We start from the raw sequence: 18,552 nt of genomic DNA on the forward strand, positions 1-18,552 counted from the left end.
TTGGATGCGTGGATGCTTGGATGCGTGGATGCTTGGATGCGTGGATGCTTGAATGTATGGATTCATGGGTGTATGGATGCTTGGATGTATGGATGCTTAGATGCATGGATGCTTGGATGTATGGATGCTTGGGTGCATGGATGCATGGATATATGGATGCTTGGATGTATGGATTCATGGGTGTATGGATGCTTGGATGCATGGATGTATGGATGCTTGGATGCGTGGATGCTTGGATGTATGGATGCATGGATGCTTGGATGCATGGATGCTTGGATGTATGGATGCATGGTTGCATGGATATGGATGCTTGGATGCATGGATGCTTGGATGCATGGATGCTTGGATACATGGATGTATGGACACACGGATGGAACATCACCCCACCTACCCCATGAAGCCTTCCTTGACTACATGAGGCAGTTTGTTCCATGACAGTCCTTTGTACCTACATATCTCAAGCACAATACTTACTCTACCATTGCATAGTAACTACCTGTTCATAAATCTCTCCCTGACATCGGACTGTGAGCTCTCTAAGGGCTGGTATTGTGTTTTGTTTAGTCTGAACTATTATATCTCAATAAAGCTGGGAAAAAAAAGGGATATCACCACATATCCTGCAAACATTAAAAGATAAGGGGGGTATTATGAACAACTTTACATCCTTCTGACACATTTCCTTCTGAATCACCCAGTCTTGTGCCTGCCTCTGCGCACTAGTGAGGTTGTTCTCGAGTCACCAAGGCCACAGTCCAATGACTTCTTCTGATTCCTCAACTCTCTTGATATCCACGTGTTACCAACCCCCTTTCCATATGAGCATTTCCCTCTTGCTGCATTCTCTTAGCTGTATCTCCCTCTCTTCTCTTGCCATCAGTGGTTCTTCTGTCTCCCACCCCAACCCTGCTCCTCAATGGTGGATCCCTGGAAATACAGTAATTCCCTCCCATTTTCTCTCTTTCTGCTCACTCTCTTAGGACCCTTCTTTAGCATTGCTTGAGTTGTTTAAGTAGAGATAATTTGCAAATTAGTGGTTCTAGCCAGACTTTTCACTGGGAACACCAAACTGAAGAGGCTGGGCTCCATAATGCTGTGGTCTACTCTTCACCTGGCCTTCAGTTTTTAGTAAGTATAAATGGACCTTTTCGAAAATCAAATGAAAGCCATGGACCAATCTCCCCAGAAAAATAAACAATTCACAGAATTCTGCATATAAATTTAGAAAAGGGACCTCATTTAAGAAGGCGTTGCTCTAAGAGTCATACTGATTAATGTCTTGTACTGAATCACACGCTCATATTCTCAACTTGTTCCCCAACTCTGTATGGCACTCCTCAAATTTCAATATAAAATGTGTTTCTCATATGTAATTAAAAAATGGCATGGGGGCACCTGAGTGGCTCAGTCGTTAGGCGTCTGCCTTCGGCTCAGGGCATGATCCCAGTGTTACGGGATCGAGCCCCGCATCAGACTCCTCCGCTGGGAGCCTGCTTCTTCCTCTCCCACTCCCCCTGCTTGTGTTCCCTCTCTCTCTGGCTGTCTCTCTCTGTCAAATAAAAAAAAAAAATGGCATGGTACTAAATAAATATTTCTCCAAAGAAAATATAAAAATGGCCAATAAGCACATGAAAAAGATGCTCACCATCATTAGCCATCAGGGAAATGCAACTCAAAACCACAATGAGCTACCACTTCACACCCACCAGGATGGCTATAATAAAAAATATAATAGCAAGCACTAAGCATTATAATAAAATATAATAATAGCAACCACTGATGAGGATGTGAATAAACTGGAAGCCTCATACACTTCTGGGGGGAAGAGAAAATGGTATAGTCACTTAGGAAAACAGCCTGGCAGTTCCTTAAAAGGCTGAACATAGAGTTACCATATGATCCAGCAATTCACTCCTGGGTATATACCCAAGAAAAATGAAAACATATTCACACAAAAACTTGTACGCAGATATTCATATTAGCACTATTCATGACAGTCCCGAAGTGGAAGCAACCCAAATACCCATCGATTGATAAATAAAGTGTGGTATATCCATACAATGGACTATCATTCAGCAGTAAAAAGGAATGAGGTCCTGATGCACGCTACAATGTGCATAAATCTTTAAAACGCTGTGCTAAGTGAGAGAAGCCAGTCACACAGGGCCATGTATTATATGATCCCATTTATGTGAAATGTCCAGAATAGGCAAATCCATCCACAGAAGGGCTGCCTGGGATGACAGGAGGATGGGTGGTTTGGGGGGAATGACAGCTCATGGGTACAAGGCTTCTTTCTGGAATGATGAAAATGCTTTAAAATTGATTGCGGTGATGGCTGCACAACTCCGTGAATACACTGAAAACCACTGAATTGTACAAGTTCAATGGGTGAATTACATGGTATGTGAATTCCATCTCAATAAAGCTGTTAAACACTACTTTGTAAAAATACGTATGAAGCGCTAGCTGCAAAAAACGGACAAAGTGGACATCATCAAAATGAAAACATTCTGCTCCTCAAAAAACATCATTTAGAAAGGAAAAGGCAAGCCACAGACTGGGAGAAAATATCTGTAACACATACATCTGATAAAGGACTTACATGCAGAATATATAAAGAATTAATAGTAAGAAGACAAACAACTCAATTAAGAAAGGGTAAAAACGTGGGGCGCCTGGGTAGCTCAGTCAGTTAAGCGTCCAGTTCTTGACTTCAGCTCAGGTCATGATCTTGGGTCATGAGATCGAGCCTTGCACTGGGCTCCGTGCTCAGCAGGGAGTCTGCCTGAGATTCTCTCTTGCCCTCTCCCTCTGCCCCTCCCCTCTCTAAAATAAATAAATAAATACATAAATAACTCTCTAAAAAAAAAAAGAATGGGCAAAAACATACGTCTAAGGTAACTATAGGGAGACAGAAAAGGATGCGAGGATGCTTGGAGGACTGTTCTGAAACTGAAAAGGCTGTAACAAGTTGACCCTGAAGAACGCCACCACAGATGCCTGGTCTGGATGTGGGCAGAATGAGAGGTAGACACGAGAATATCGGAATAGCTATTAATGACTACATACATTGTGAAGACTTTTACCACAGTGTGTTAGGAAAGATTCCTCACATGAAGTGGCCATTGAAAAAATAAAGTGGATACATGAGAGAGAGAGAGAGAGCCTGAGAAATTACTTGAGTTACATGGCTCTAACTTGTGAACTACTGGAACATTCTGTCAGGACTAGACACGTCAGGCCTGTACAACATGAACCCAGTAGCTGGCCATCCAACCGCCAAGCAGAGTGTAGACATAGCACGGATTCTCCACACACAGGACACTCAAGCAACCCTGCCACGCCCACCCCTCATGCCAGATTCTTCTGCCAAAAGACCCCTAAAAGAAGCGGGAAAAAATTTAGCCATAAATGCAAACTTCTGCCAACTGATAGAGTATCTTCCCTTGAAAAAAGGAAAAAAAGACACAAGGAGGAAAATATCCAGAAACCAATGCCATGCCAATGTTTACCATTGTGATGGCAAGAGGTATATGAATCAAAAGATAACCCTGTACTGGTCCACAGGACCCAGCTAAAAGAACACTGATTCATGAATCTATTTCCCTAAGTAAGACACAGCAGTTGAGCCACTGTCTTAGGTGGTTGGACACTGCCTCCTTCCTCTACAAAGGATTTAAGAGGCCATAAACCAATGAGAGCTACGCTTTCGGCTTCTGATGTGAGAGCCTTGGGTGAGAGACAGCAGTGAAAATCTGGTTTGGTTGTGATGGGCAGAATTTTGAATAGGAATTTGAATAGGCATAGGAGTTCGGAGCCCAGGACACAGACGGGGTTCCTCTGGCCGCACCAGATCCATAAAGGCAGAACGTCCTGAGAACTCTCCTCACCCTCTGGCTCTCTCTGAGACAAGAAAGATGACAGCTCATGCAACAGAGCTGTGGTCCGAGAGGAATCACCGCACACAACCCATGCGTTCGTGTACGAGCAAACACGGATGGAGAGTCTACTCAACACCAGTCGCTGAGCTAAGCACCAGGGATACTATGATGAATACAATGAATTTGGTTCTGAGGGAGGAAGACAGACATTCAACAAGCTGCTATACAGTGGTACCTAGGTGACTGCAAGTGTGATAAATGTTACTCAGCTCTAGTTGACTGTTGTCACACGGGAATGGAGAAGGCCTGAGGGCCAGAGCTGACTGTTATCATTTTTTTTTTTTTTAAACCAAAAGGCCAGAAGGGGGGCTCAAACAGCAAGGTCAGACCAATGGCCAGCACAAACTTGCTCACACCACCAAAGGGAAGCAATGCCCTGTGATGCCATTAAAAGCTGTTTAAGTCTTTGGATTCTGAGCTGGGCTGGTGAGGCCTATTCACCACTGGGTAATAGAGGATAAACAAACACATGATATAATCACTCCCCAAATACACATATACTAATACATAAACCAGAAACATTGTCTCTCATTTTCTCTCTCTCTCTCCCTCACACACACACTAATTTATACTCATTTATGTATGTACAACACACCATCACGTGCGTAACCCATACTCCCAGCCTCACACCAGCAAAGGTGTGTACACACATCACATCAACATAGCCACAGACAGGCACACAGAGAGGCCACCATACCAGGCTGGCTGGTGCTCCACTCCTCACTTTCTGGGGTGCTAGCGGTGGGTTGTCCCTCTGGATCCTTTCCTTCTTCTTGCTTCTCCTGTGGAAGAGAAGCCTGATTCCTGTCCTCATGGATTGGGGTGAAGCCCCAGACTCTATTCCAGGTTCCTGCCTGTCTCTCTGGTCACATGGTATTCTGCCCCACGCAAGCGAAATTTCTTTTAGGCTATCGGCAGGAACATAGCCGCAGCGGGCAACCCCCACCAGGTGGACACAAACTCACATGAGCGTACAGCCCCTATGACACAGTCTGACTACAATCTTCCTCATTCCTCAGGCCTGCTGTGTGTTGATTTTACTTGCCCGCTGGAACTTTCATGCTCTGTCCCTTCCAGCTTCTCTGCAACCTTCTCTGCCTCTGGCCTCGTGACGGGGCTCCAGCGATGGAGCTTTCCATCTGCCTACACATCTGCTTGGGTGCTGCTTTATGTGAATGTGACTTAGCCCTGACACTAGACTGAGATGGGAGCTCCGGAAAACCGGAGGGTGATTTAATCATTTTCCTCTAACCCAGTACAGGACCTGAGTCAAAATGGGACCCCAAAATAGGATGAGGGAGTCATCATGTGTCTTCTCTGGCCTGGCCCCACAGCCTGAGTTAACGAAGAGGACAGTGGGAATTGCCATGTAGCCTCTCGCCTCCCCCCCCCTCCCCGCAACTGCCCTCTTCCTACCAAGGCCTCAGGCTCTGACTCCTCCTCTGATGGGCTGTGGTATTCCCTGCGCTTCCTCTTCTTCATGGGTTTGAGAAGCTCAGAAGCGCTGGTGCAGGAGTTCTGGCCTGAGGAGTTCTCCACTATGACTGACCTGAGGGACAGATGGCCTAAGAGAAAGAACCATCCACCCTGCACCACCCAGTCCCTCTCCTAAGCCCTGAGCAGAAATGGGGAATGAGGGCCCCAAGGCAGAGCAAGTAGGGTTGCAATCCCCTCCCCCTTACCGCTCTTGGAACAGTTGCGGGCAGTCATCATTGGAGGAACTAGCAGGATTTGGACCCGCGCTTTGCTGAGGTCCACACTTCTGGCACTGACAGGTGCCATCATCCTCTGGGGGATCCTGGGGGGGCTTTTCTGGAGGATCCTGGGGGAGGTCCGCTGTGGGGGCCAAAGCGGCCTCAGGCCTCCCATCCATCACCGCCACACTCAGGCTCTGCCCACTTCGGAACCCACGCCCCCCCTCAGACTCCCCTGGACAGGCTCCCCACAGTCTTCTCCACCTCAGGACCAACCCCTGGGCGTACCCACAGAATCCAGGCCCTCCACCCCATCCTCCACCCCGCCCATGAAGACGCTGAGGGAGCTCGGGCAGAGCCCCAGCCTGGGGACTGGGGGGTCCTACCCGGCTGTTGGGTGCCCGCATCGCCACCTCCCGCCGGGGCCTCGCCATCTTCATATTCAGCCACACCTTCCGGCCGCAGCTCGGGGCTCGGGGGCTGCTCCCCTCCTACCATGTTCAGCGGCGCGTACTCGCTTATCCGGAACTGGAGTGTGGAAGGGTCTGAGGACCGGACTCCCGTACCCCCTCGACCCGCCTCCAAACGGCAGAGTCCCCTCCCACCGCCTTACTCCGCAAGGCTCGGCTCCCGGTGCCTCGCTCCAAGCCACGCCCCCAACAGCCTGCCAGACTCCGGGCACCTCCACCCAAGCCATGCCCCTAGAGTCCCTCACTCAAAGCAGCACCCCAGAACCCTCCATCGCGGCCCCCTTCCCCCTCCTTCGCCCCGGGCCCCGCCTCCTGCCTGCTGGCCCCGCCCCACAGGTGCGGCTCTCCGGGCTCCCGCCAATCCCCACAGACACTGACCCGCAGGCCGCTCCCAGAAGGCGGGGCGGCGGCCTCGGTCCACTCCAGGAGCCGCACTGTGGTGGCGCTGGAGCTGGCCGCAGGTCCCGCGCTTAATTGCGGCAGAACGGTGGCCGTGACAGGTACGCTGCCGGCCACTCGCTCCTGAGCGGCCACATGGATCGGCTCCCGCGGAAAACAGGAAACATCCAGGGCACTGCTGGGCAGGGCGAGGGTGGCCGAGCCGGCTACGAACAAATACACAGACAGACATCACACAGGTGAGCCCGGTGGTCCTGCCCCATGCATGTGTGTAGGCAGGTGAAAGTATGTCCTTCCCGGGACCACACCTGCATAGGCAGGTATGGGAATGCTCCTCCCCCCAGGCCCCTAGCTTGGCCCACCTGGGATGATGAAGGCAGTAGCCGGCAGGTGAGAGCTGGAACCTGGGCTGTCTCTGGCCACCAGGTGCACGTTGACCTCTCCTGTGGAGGGCCCCTTCAGTGTCCTCAGCATCTCCATTTCGGTATTCCCCTCCATCCTGGTAGGCCTACAAGCTGAACACGACCGACCCCCAGGGCGATCAGGGAGGGAGGAGGCTTCTTTGAGGAGGAGCTGGTCACCCTCAGGCTGGCAACCTGCCTAGAAAAGCCTCAGCCTTGAGGAGAGCAGGGTGTCTTAGGAGACCACCATTAAGTCTGGCTCCTGGCTCTAACCAGGTCATCCAGGTGAGGCCGGGCCCTGCATCTCCCCCAGACTCTGGAAGATGGGCATGAGTGGTGGTGCTTTGTAAACTGTGAGATACAGGTACAGAACTGACTCTGGGGAGTAGGTCTCAGGCCAAGGTTCTGTCTGGCCGGCTGTCCATGACAGAGCCCAGGCTAAGTCCTAACTCCCCTCTTCTTAACCCCTACCTCTAACCCCACTAGAATCAATCTCTTCTTCCTGTGGGGATTTAGAGCTCTTAAGTACCAGGTTTGCTCTCACTCGTAAGGTCCATTTTCCTGGGAGGTGATCTTTCCCAGTCACATTATTTTATGCCCCTGCCCACAACCCTTCCAACCCCAAGCACAGGGTGAGCACTATAACATCTGTTGAACAAATGCATACATGTGAAGAGCAAAGAGGTGTTGTTTGAGAACCCAGGCAGTGCATGACTTTGCTATATAATAAAGCAAGGGCAAAAAAGGTATTTAATAAAGAGGTGGTTGAGCAAGTAAATATATGGGGGAAAAAAGACCTAATGACATAACAACTATACTTAATATCTATCATTTATTTAACTCCTAAAACATATTGGCTGCTGTTCTAGTGCCTTACCAGCACTGTCCAGTAGAATTTTCTGTGAATTTTCTGCATATGTCTTATGCCTACATTGTCCAACACAGTAGCCCCTTGCCACATGTGGTTACTGAGCACCTGAAATGTGGCTAGTGTGCATGAAGAACTGAATTTTTTTAATCTTAATTTAAATTAAATTTAAACAGTCACAGTGGCCATAGTTGGACAGTAAAACTTTACACATATTATAATTGGCCTGTCGGCTCTACCAGCAAAACACATCTCAGAGTCTGACTTCTCTCCATCTCCTGGCTGCCATCAGCTCTCCTTGGACTTCAGAAACTGCCTCCTACCTCATCTCCTTTCTTCCTCTCTTGCCCCCTACAGCCTATTCTCCGGTAAGAGAAAGCTTTAAAAATGTTAAGCGACATCACCTAATTTCCCTACCTAAAATTTTTCCACGGCTCTCCATTGCCCTTAGAATAAAATCAAAGTGCTTCACCCTATAGAATCTGAACCCTGTCTTCCTCTCTGATCTCATTCTCCACCACTCTTCCCCTGTTTTCCACCCCCAACAAATACTGGTTTCCTTCTCCTCATTAACAAACACTCGCACCTCAGAGCCCTTGATCCTTGTTTTCCCCTCTGCTTAGAATGCTCCTCCCCAAGCTCTCTGCTTGACTGCCTGTTTCCCATCCTCCAGGCCTCGGCTCGGTGGTCACCTCCTCAGAAGAGGTCTTTCCTGGCCATTCAGTTTAAGCAGCATACCCCTTACCCACGCTGGTACTGCTCATCCCATGACTGTGTTTATTTCCTTTGCATCCTTCATTATAATCGACAGTGATCTTCATTTACTTATTTGTGTGTGATCGGTCATCCCCATAGAAATATAAGTTCCACAAAGGCAGACTTGTGTCTGTCTTGTTCACTGCTATGTAGCCAGCCGCTGGAATTCTGCCTGCACATAGTAGGTGCTACATAAATACGTGTTGGATTTCACTAACTTCAACTTGTTAATAAAAAGCTCTGAATGTGTGATTGATACCTGGTTACTTTAAGGTGTTGGCAGTCCTTGACAATGGCTTCTGGCATACAAGTTAAAGGAAAACATGGCCTCGGCTCCAGATAGACATAACACATGTGAATCTCAGCTCCAGCACTTAACACCCATGACTCTGAGTAAGTAGTTTACCTGACGTGAGCCTCAGTTTCCTTGTGTGTAAAATGAATGCAGTAATATCTACCTCAAAGGGTTCTGGTGAAGATCACATGCCAAAATGTGTAAAGTCTTGGTAGCAGCAGGCCTTCAACAAACACTAATCCACTCCCTTTTAACAGAAATTCCAGGGAGCTTGGTAGCTTCTGGCCGATAACATGGAAGCTACTTGCTAGCAAAGTCAGCTTGGAGGGGTTGCTGTCTCTCCCACTCCCCTCCCACCTGCTGTTCTTGGGCACTATGTTTATTTTCCAGCTTTTCCTCCCTAAAACAGAGAGTCTATCCTCTATATTATATAACCAGGTAGGTGAAGGCTAGATATACAACCTTATTAATGAAGGCAACATTCAAACCAAAGTGTGTTTCCCTTTGTTAAAATTATAAAATAGAATTCCCTGAATTTCAATTATTTTGTTTTGCACAGCTGATATACTTGTACCACTTTAAGTTCTTTTAGATAGAGTCAATCTTTTCATTCAAAACCTTGGCAGTCACTAAGAGTGAGCATGGTTACTCCTGGAAGAAGTCCATTCCTGTTTTGAAACCTCTCACATGTTTCGGGGGTGTCCAGGAAGGGTGGCTGAGGGGACTGCCCTTCTGCTCAGGTTTGTTGCCCTTGTTTCAGCAAACACTGGAGGGCCAACTAAATGTCAGCTCCATTCTTTGCTCTGGGAATACAGTCTCAAACAAGACAAAGTGCTCTCATGAAGCACATATTGTAGAAATAAGGGATAAGGTTGGGTTGGAGATGTAAACTGGAAAGCTGTCACGTATAGCTGGGTTGAAGACCAGAGAACTGAGTATAAAGAAAAAGGCAGGAGGTTTGGAGCTCACCAAGATTTATAGATTGGGAAGAGGAAGATCTGGTAAAAGAGCCTGCCTTCAGTTCAGAGGGAATCCAGAAGAGTCTGAGGTTCTGGAGGACACAGGAGGAAAGTTTTCAGGACAGTGGGACTCCTCAACACTGTGAAATGCCACTGACAGATCAAGTCAGGTGAGGGCTGAGAGCTGACCATCGGGGCAATAAGGAGGTCCTTAGAAACCCTGAAAGAGCCACTTCCGAGGAGCTGTGGACACAAAAACCAGATCGGAGTGGGTTCTAGTGAGAGATCATGGATTAGCTCAATATTTACGAGCACCTAGTATGCGCCAGGTACTGTTCTAGGCAATGAGGATTTGTCAGTGAACAAAACAGACAAAAACCTCCGCCACACACTCGACATTCTTGTGGGGGAAACTGACAACACGGTTTGCTCCTCATAGGAGAATGGGAGAAAGGGAAGTGGAAACAATGGGACTGACAACTCTCTCAAGGAGTTGTGATGTGAAGGAGAGCACGTGGAATTGGGGGACGGTGTTTAGAGAGTGATGTGTTCTCAAGGAAGGGGCGTGGGGTCTTTGCTGGTTTGTTTTTAAATAGGAGATGTTACAGCATGTTTGTATCTGATGAAAATGAGCCCATGGAGAGGATAAAAATGGACAGTGCGGGAGAAAAAGAATAGTTCTAGAAGAAAAGCCCTCGAATGTGTAGGAGGAAAGACGATCCAGGGCGTCTGTGGTGTTGGGACCCATCACATGTTCTTGTGGCTCCTGGCTCGAGGCACCTACTGCTTCTGAGTTCTTCCTCCCCAGCTAGACCATGAGTTTTTCTGAGGCCTGTAACTGCTTTCTCTGTGATCTGAATTCACTCTTCCTCTCCTGCTGCCACCCCTTGTGTTTGCAGCTCACGCAGCATTTTCATAAACATTGTCTCACTTGGTACACACAGCAGCACAACCGGTCTGAAATGGCTCCCAGCCCCAAGCCACGTGCTGGGAACCCATCCGCTCCTACCCCTATGGCCTGATCACACCCTCAGAACCCCACTCCTGTGTCCTCTGCACACATTGTTCCTTCTGCTTGGTGCCTTTCCACATCCCATAGGTCTGGAAAAATCTCAATCATCCTCCAAGATCCAGCTTGAGTGACCCCTCTTCTTTGAAGCCTTCCCAGAATCCACCCCCAAACAAAGTTAATCATCCCCTCGGCTGTGCTCCACTCCACCACAGTTTAACCATGCATTAACTTGTCTGTCTCCCCCAGAGACAGAACAAAGCAGCTGAAGTGCAAAAAGCCCGGCAGAGAGGCTGCACTCAACAAATCTTCACTGAATGAATGAATCCCGGAGCTGGGAGTCAAAAGCGGTCAACGGTGTAAGAAACAATGGTATGGAAATCCATAGAAGGTTTAGCCATTCTTGCCTTAGGGGCTAGAATTCCACCCCCCACCCCGCCCCCCAGCTGTGCTGCTCAGAGGCTAGGCGAGGAGGGGATAAAGTGGGAGCTCCTGGCTGCCCTGAAGGTTGTCAGGGGCAGCCCTCATCTGTCAGCTTCTCTGGGAACTGCCCTCAGCCAGGGGAGCTGCCTCGCCCAAGGGCCCTCTCCTGGAAACAGCCATCCTGTTAGACCAGCTGGTAAGGGGAATAAAGGCCTCACCCCTTGTCTCAATTTGGGATAACTCAGCAGGGCCCTGTCGGCTCCAGAGCTTCCCCTGGGACAGGCTGAGGCTTCTGCTGAGACTACATTGGCTATTCAACTTCTGCCCACCACCTGCTGTCTTTCCTGTCCTACAGGTGATATTCCCAAGGGCACACCAGTAAACTAAATGTGCGCTCGCATCTCCCTCTCGGAGTCTGGTTCCTGGGAACCCGACCTAAAAGAGCCATTTGGGTCCCCGGGGCCAGAGCGGTGACTGGCACATAGCATATGCTCAATAACTATTTATTGAATGAGTATGTCCCTGTTTATTTTCTCGTCGTCTCTCTACTAAGGTTCCTCCCAACTGCTTGCCCTTCAAGGCCTCGTATACAACAGACGCTCAATAAAAGCCCTGGCTCTAGGTGTTGGGGGTGGGGAGCAACACATACTCAGAGCCTCAGCGAGGCTGAGCGCCACAAACTTGGGGCCTGCCCCCCGCAGGCGCGGCCGGGACGCTGGAGGGGGGCAAGCCGGCTCGGGGTCGGGACCGCAACCCGTGGGCCCTCGGGGAACCAGCACACAGGGCGGCGGGCGGGGCGGCCACTGACCCGTCGGCTCCGCGCAACGGTTACTTTTTAAGACGCCAAAATGGCGGAATTCTTTTTATTCTTTTTCTTTATGGCAAAAAAATAATAATCCCATTTCCCGTTATAAAAATCGGAAATCAATGGTAGGAAAAAGAAAGTTTGCCAAATGACCCATTTCCTAAGAAACCCCAAAGCCCGCCATCTACACCCTCCGTCGTATTAATGAAAAACTCTTAATTGACTGCATTTCGCTAAAAACGGAGCCACCGCCTTCCCCGCTCGCGGTCGCTGCCCCCCGCCCCACAGCCGCCGGCCCCCGCCCCGCAGCGCTCCGCCCGGACCCCTTCCGCTCCGCTCCCCCGCTCTCCTCCCCGGCCCGCGCCCCCCGCCGGCGGCGTTCGCCACGAGCCCCACGTCGGGGCCGCGCACCGGGCACTGGCGGCAGGGCGGGCGGCAGGGCGGGCAGCGCCCCGCACCCCGGGCCAAGCCCCCACCGCGGGCTCCCTACCTGCGAGGCCCGCCCGTGGCTGCCCGGCGCCGAGCTGCCGTCCGAGCCCCGCGCTGCGCGCGCCTGCGCGCACAGGGGGCGGGCCCGCCTCCCTGCAGGACGCGGGGCGCAGAGCGCGCGCCGAGCGGGATCAGGGGGCGCGGGCCCGGCAGCGTCGGCCTAGTGGCCTCTCCACCCGCGACCGGACGGCTGCGTGGGCGAGGCGGCTAGAGATTCATCCTGCCCCCCACCCTCCGCGTCACGGCCCGCCGCGCGCAGTGGGGCGCGGGGCCCGCAGAGCCGAAGAGCGAGCCCGCCGGGCCCCACCTGAGTGGTCAGTGACAAAAGACGCGGTTGCGCTCCCGCACGCACCCCGGCTGGGTTGCAGCGGTGTCCAACGCCTTCCCACCGCGTCTGCAGTTCCCCGCCCCAACCCGGAGAAGGGGAGCCAAGGAGCATCCGAAAACGGCCTCAGAAGGGGTGAAGGGCCCTGCGACCAGAGGAGAGGAGGCCCAGGGCGGCGTGGGTTCCAATTCCGACCCTGCCAGGCATAAAGGGCGAGCGGCATCAGCGGCGCCTGCGTTTAGATGACCCTATTGCCATGGCTGCTGGTGTGACCTGGAGGACATCACCTTATCCTCCTGGTACTCCATTTCAACATTCGTAAAGACTCACTACTTCCTGGCCTATGGTTCCCGTTGTGGTGTTACCTTGAGCAAGTCACTGCTTCTCTGTGTTTCAATATCCTTGATCTAACTAGTCACATCTCTGTTGATGGTTCTTATTGCACAAAACACCTCTTTTTACACATATCACAGCTGTAGCTTCACATAGATCTGTTATTGAAGAGGTGGAGAGACTGCAAGCTTCAAGAGAGACAATTTTTGTATCCTTAGCTAAACCCAGCTGGACACTGACTGGGTGCCCAATAAGTATTTGCTAATAATATACTGCATGCAGATGAAAACAGGGAAACACTTGGTACAGTCTATAGCACGGGCCCCTTCTCCAACACGGTAAGATTTAACCTAATCCCTTATTTTACAGAAAAGGACATTGAGGTCCATTTGGCCAAAGGTCATGGCCATAGGTCAGACCTCCAGACTTCTGACCCAGTCCAGATGAGAAAAGGATTCCTAATTAATAGCAGGCAAATTGCCCAAATTGTGATCATTGGGTTTAAATTTATGCAGACTTCATTCTGGTTGCCACGCCAACGCATTACATGTGTTCTTCCTTGCTGCAATGTCAATTTTTAATCACATCTCATATTATTGGAACAGATCTGCATCAGTTGAGGACGCTGGTTGCCATAACAATGGAGGTCTCTTTATACACACCGATACACACACAACCATCCGCTCCTTTTCTCTCATCTCTACCCAGACTGCTTGTTCTAGATTTTCCAAAAGGTTTATTTTAGGTATTCGGATTACAAGAAAGTGATGAAACTACACAAACACATGGCTTCTCAATTACAAATGCGTCTTGCAGACAGTGATTCAGACAGACGAGTGGAATCTGAGCTAGCAGAATGTAGGAACCAACATGAGTTGCTGAGGCATTATTGTTCTGCCCATTAACCATCTTAACAGGTGGTCCTGATACTTTCGGTGGTCTTTCTTGCTTGAGTACCTTCAGGGATGGAGAGCTCCTCAAGTTGATGCGATTTGGGGAAGGTTGTTTCTCACACAGCCAGCATTTATTCTGCTGCTCCAGTATGCCCTCAGGAGCAAGGGTTCAAAGTCCAGTCCTTCCCTCAAGTGACAAACCCCTCTTCTACAAGTCAGTAGCCCCCAATGTCTTCTCCAAGTTAACCTTCTACCCAAGAGTGGACCCAAATTTGTTTGAAATGTTAACAGAAGCACTGGGAAAACTGTTAAGCAGCCTACACCTGTTTCTACAGAATTTAATTCACCATTGAAGCAGTCTATGTATTTTAGGAAAATCATCAAGATGTGCCCTTTATAAAGTTCAGGGTGAAAATACTGGTTCCAACATGACAGACTTTACTAATAGGGAGCCCTTTCTAGCCACAAACACCCCAGAATCCTGGGTAAAATATTACAAGGAAGAAGCAAGCAAAGGAGGAAGAAGAGTAAATTCATGGCTGAAAGGGTAACCAGCAGGGGTCAGAAACAAGAGAGAGACAGAGCAACTGGGGTGGGGGTGGCCTGGTGTCTCTCTTCCCCTGGAGGTGGTTATTGATTAGAGACAGGGACCGGCTGCTAGGGACTTGGGTTTCATCACACTTAATGGCAGGAGATGGGATCTTAAGTCCAAGTGGTACTGGGAGTATGAACTTAAACCAGTGTAAAGACTGGACACCTCCCATACCCAGACTATGTATTTGTGGGTCCACAGTGGGAAAGGCAAGGGAGACCCAAGTTTCCAAATATGATCAGCTTCAGGTCCTGCTCTCCCCCCAGGGCATGGGTTTATGTTATCCAGAAATTCAGACACTGACAAAATTTTATTTGGCTTTGGGAATGGAAGCTTATGTTTGTAAGCTCTAGAGCTTGCTTCAGTGAGGGCCAGAGCCTCAGCTATTTCCCTCACCCTGACCCTGCTAAATATCTGAACCTTGTTCTCAACATACTGATAGAATTCCCGTCTTAGGACACTGAGGTACCCAACAAAAAAGAATCACTCAATCAAGGCATATTCATTTTCTATTGTGGAACAAATTACAGTCAGTGGCTTAAAAAAGCACAAATTTATTACCTTGTAGTTTGGGAGGTCAGAAGCCCTAATTGGGTCTCATCGGGTCTCAAGGTGTTTTATTTCCCAGTACCAAGGACTTTCTTTCCAAACAATTAGCTTGTCAGTGGGGACAAATACCACTTAGGAAAGGTGGTCCAAGAACCTGAAGTCTCTGTACAAGACATTATGTTGCTTTGCTCGGGCTCTGTCTGCTCCAGGCCATCTTCTGATTTCATTTTTCAGATGCCTTCATGTCCTAGTGCACTTGGGCTGCTAGGGCAGACCACCAGACTAGACTAGGTGGCTTACAAGAACAGAAACTTACTTCTCACAGTTCTGGAGGCTGGAAAATCCAGGATCGAGGTGCTGCAGATTTTTTGTCTAGTGAAGTCTTTCTGGCTTCACAAACAGCCATCTCCTTGCTGTGTCCTCACATGGCAGAAGGTGCAAGGAACTTTCTGGGGTCTTTTATAAGGGTGCTAACTAATTCCACTCAGGAGCACTCCACCTTCATGACCTATTTACCTCCCAGAATCCCCACCTCTAAATACCATCGCATTGGGGATTAGGCTTCAGCATCAATTTTGGGGAGATACAAACATTCGGTCCGTAGCACTTCATATCCCATAATCAGCTATTTGGAATGGGGTTGCTAGGAACTTACCTTCCAATCTCCCTTCTTCTTCCACTCAAGGAACACACTGGCTTTCTGGTACAAGCCACGTACTTGGACAATGTTAGCCAGATAAGGGGGTGGCAGAGTGGGTGGGTATCTCCCTCAGAAAAGCTTATCTACTGAGAGGCAAGAATAAAGTTCCTTGGTGTACTTGTTAACTCAAGAAGCTCTTCCCTGGCTTTGGATAGCAAATGAAAAAAAGCCAACTTCATCAAGTGTTATCTTTTATACGTTATTGGAATTTGAAGAGAATTTAATAAAGGGTCTGTTTTTAAAGGTGTGGGCAGGTTGTTAGAAAATCACAATTGTTAGCAAAAGACCATAGTGGCTAGGAAAAGGGGACAGTGGTTACTAGGACTTGGAACAAGAGGGCTCTGCATAGAAGACACTATGCCCTTCCAATGAAGACCACCACCAGCCTAAACTCTACAGGGAGGGAGCTGTTGGAAGTACTCCAATCTTAATCTTTCTCATATCCTACTGCTGCTCCCTAATGACTGAACCTAATCTGAAAACAGAGGGCAAAGGAGATGTGGATAGTCAATGGAGGTCAGCTTCCTGTGGCTCAGAATAGGCAGAGAATTGAGGGGTGGTGGTGTGGGAGTGCCAAATGTCAAGTATCTGTTTAGGCAAAATGAAATAACCCCCAAAGGTTTTCCTTTTCATACGTCTGTGGGTTGGTGGACTTAGGCTGCGCTGTTTCAAGCTGTAGGTGGCTGAGACTGACAGACAGCTTGGCCCCACCTGTCTCATCTCCTACCAGCAGGCTGACCAAGGGATATTATTCTCACGGTGATGACCGAGATGCCAAACACCACGCCCATTTGTGCAAGTGCTTCTTAAGCCTGCAGTTATGCTGTATGCTTCCTATAGCTAAAGTTACTATTTACCACAAATTTGGGGGCTTAAAATAAAAATTTATTACCTTACAGCTGTGGAGATCAGAAGGCCAAAATGAGCTGAGGGGACGTTTAGCCTGGAGAGGACCTTCACCAGGTCAGGCTCTGAGCAGGGCAGTGCTCCCTCCAGAGGCTGCAGAGCATTTAGTTTTCTGGCCCAGCGGTCCCGTCCCTTCCATCTCTAAGGCTGGCAGTGTAGCATCTTCCCAGCTCTGGGAAACAAGCTCTGCTTGTTTTCACATCAACTTTTTCTCATCTTTTTACCTATTGTAATTACACTGGGCCCACTTGGATAATCCAGGATCATCTTCCCATTTCCAGAACTTAGTCACATTTACAAAGTTCCTTTTACCACCTAAGGTAACATATTGACAGGTTAAGGTTAGAAGGTAGGCATCTTTGGGGAAGGGAAGGGTAATATCTAGTCTACTAAACATGTCATGCATGCCAAAATTCCACTGGCCAAATCAAGGGACAGGAGGTACTCTGCTCATGAAGAGGGGAGATACAGAAATATATGTAGATATGTAAAAGAATCTGGCAAGACCTTTAAGTAAGTGTTTACTGAATGTGAGTTTGGACCATTATGACTCAGGGTATTCCACTGATCAGCTTATTACAATCACAGCCACAGCTATCCATGCTGGAGTTCCTACCAGGTCTGCAGGGGAATGTCATCTACAGCAAAGGCGGACGAAAGCTGTAACTTAAGATCTTATTTGCTCATTCCAATTTTAATGTTGTTGTGTACTTTACACACTGAAATTTATGCTCTGAATTTCCTTCTCCCTCTATTCCTGTTACGCAGAGCAAGAGGACACATTATTTGCTTTAAACCCTCTGAAGGAGTGGAAGAGATTCTGTAGGGTTATTAAAGTTTCCTCACTCCTTTGCCAGAACTGACCCAGAATTCAGCTGAACATCTATTAGGGCAGGGTGTCCACATACTACTTATTCTGATCTGAGCAGTTTTTTTGAAAATGATTTTTTAAAAAGACTGTATTCATTTGAGAGAGAGAGAGCGCGCGCGCGTGTGCGGGCACGCACATGCATGAAAGCCAAGGGGGAGGAGCAGAAGCAGAAGTAGACTCCCCGCTGAGCAAGAAGCCCAATGCAGGGCTCGATCCCAGGACCCCAGGATTATGACCCAAGCCCAAAGCAGATGCTTAACCGACTGAGCCACCCAGGCACCCCTGCTCTGAACAGGTTAAAGCAAATCTGGAGTGCTGTCTGTTACTACCAGGCCCCACTGTTAAGAGGGACCCTGACCAACCAGAATACAGGGAAACAACAGAGATGGTTAGGGACTTTAAAACTGCTGCACTGAGACAGCTGAGGGGACATTTAGCCTGCAGGAGAGGACCTTCATAAGAGCAGAAAGTAGTCTGATCTGGGGGGGCCTGAGAAAGATCCAACTAGAAGCTATGAACACCCAGGGGCCCAGGTTGTGCTTGCCAAATACCATTTCCAAATAAAGATAACCAGGGCTCGTTGGAGAAATGGCTGCTTCCAGGTCTGGGACTAGAAAGTTGAGCCTGCAAATCCTACCATACCAGAAAGCAAGGAAACTGATAAGATTATTAGGCTGTTTCAAATGAACTCAGGAGGCAACCCGAGTTGATGTCCACTGACTAAAGAGAACAAGGCGACACCAATTAAGGAGAACTGCCATGGATTGAAAAAAGTATTGCAGATCATGGGTTCATGGTTTAATGGACCTAGGCAAAATCATCAATGCCTGCCAATGACAAAACCCCACCAGAATCTGATAAAGCCTCTAGA

At 49.0% G+C, this 18,552-nt stretch overlaps 1 protein-coding gene across 9 annotated transcripts in view; it reads right to left on the reverse strand.

Moving 5' to 3' along the window:
* Positions 1-12,560, reverse strand: part of L3MBTL1 (L3MBTL histone methyl-lysine binding protein 1) — a 38,170-nt gene extending 25,610 nt beyond the window's left edge. For 7 of the 9 annotated variants that reach the window (XM_045804648.2, XM_087853567.1, XM_087853569.1 and 4 more), the window contains exons 1-7: positions 12,514-12,560; positions 6,870-7,022; positions 6,487-6,713; positions 6,025-6,166; positions 5,627-5,780; positions 5,361-5,493; positions 4,642-4,726 (exon numbers count right to left, since the gene is read on the reverse strand). In XM_045804648.2, the coding sequence (XP_045660604.2) occupies positions 4,642-4,726; positions 5,361-5,493; positions 5,627-5,780; positions 6,025-6,166; positions 6,487-6,713; positions 6,870-7,005 (877 nt within the window). In that variant the 5' untranslated portion in view covers positions 7,006-7,022; positions 12,514-12,560. Of the gene's footprint in view, positions 1-4,641; positions 4,727-5,360; positions 5,494-5,626; positions 5,781-6,024; positions 6,242-6,486; positions 6,714-6,869; positions 12,273-12,513 lie in introns of those variants that run through there. The other 2 variants (XM_045804649.2, XM_045804650.2) reach the window with 2 other exon arrangements.
* Between the last annotated feature and the right edge of the window lie 5,992 nt (positions 12,561-18,552).

This window comes from Ursus americanus, chromosome 22 (assembly GCF_024610735.1).
Source record: "Ursus americanus isolate L20-20 chromosome 22, mUrsAme1.1.p, whole genome shotgun sequence".
Taxonomy (NCBI): domain Eukaryota; kingdom Metazoa; phylum Chordata; class Mammalia; order Carnivora; family Ursidae; genus Ursus; species Ursus americanus.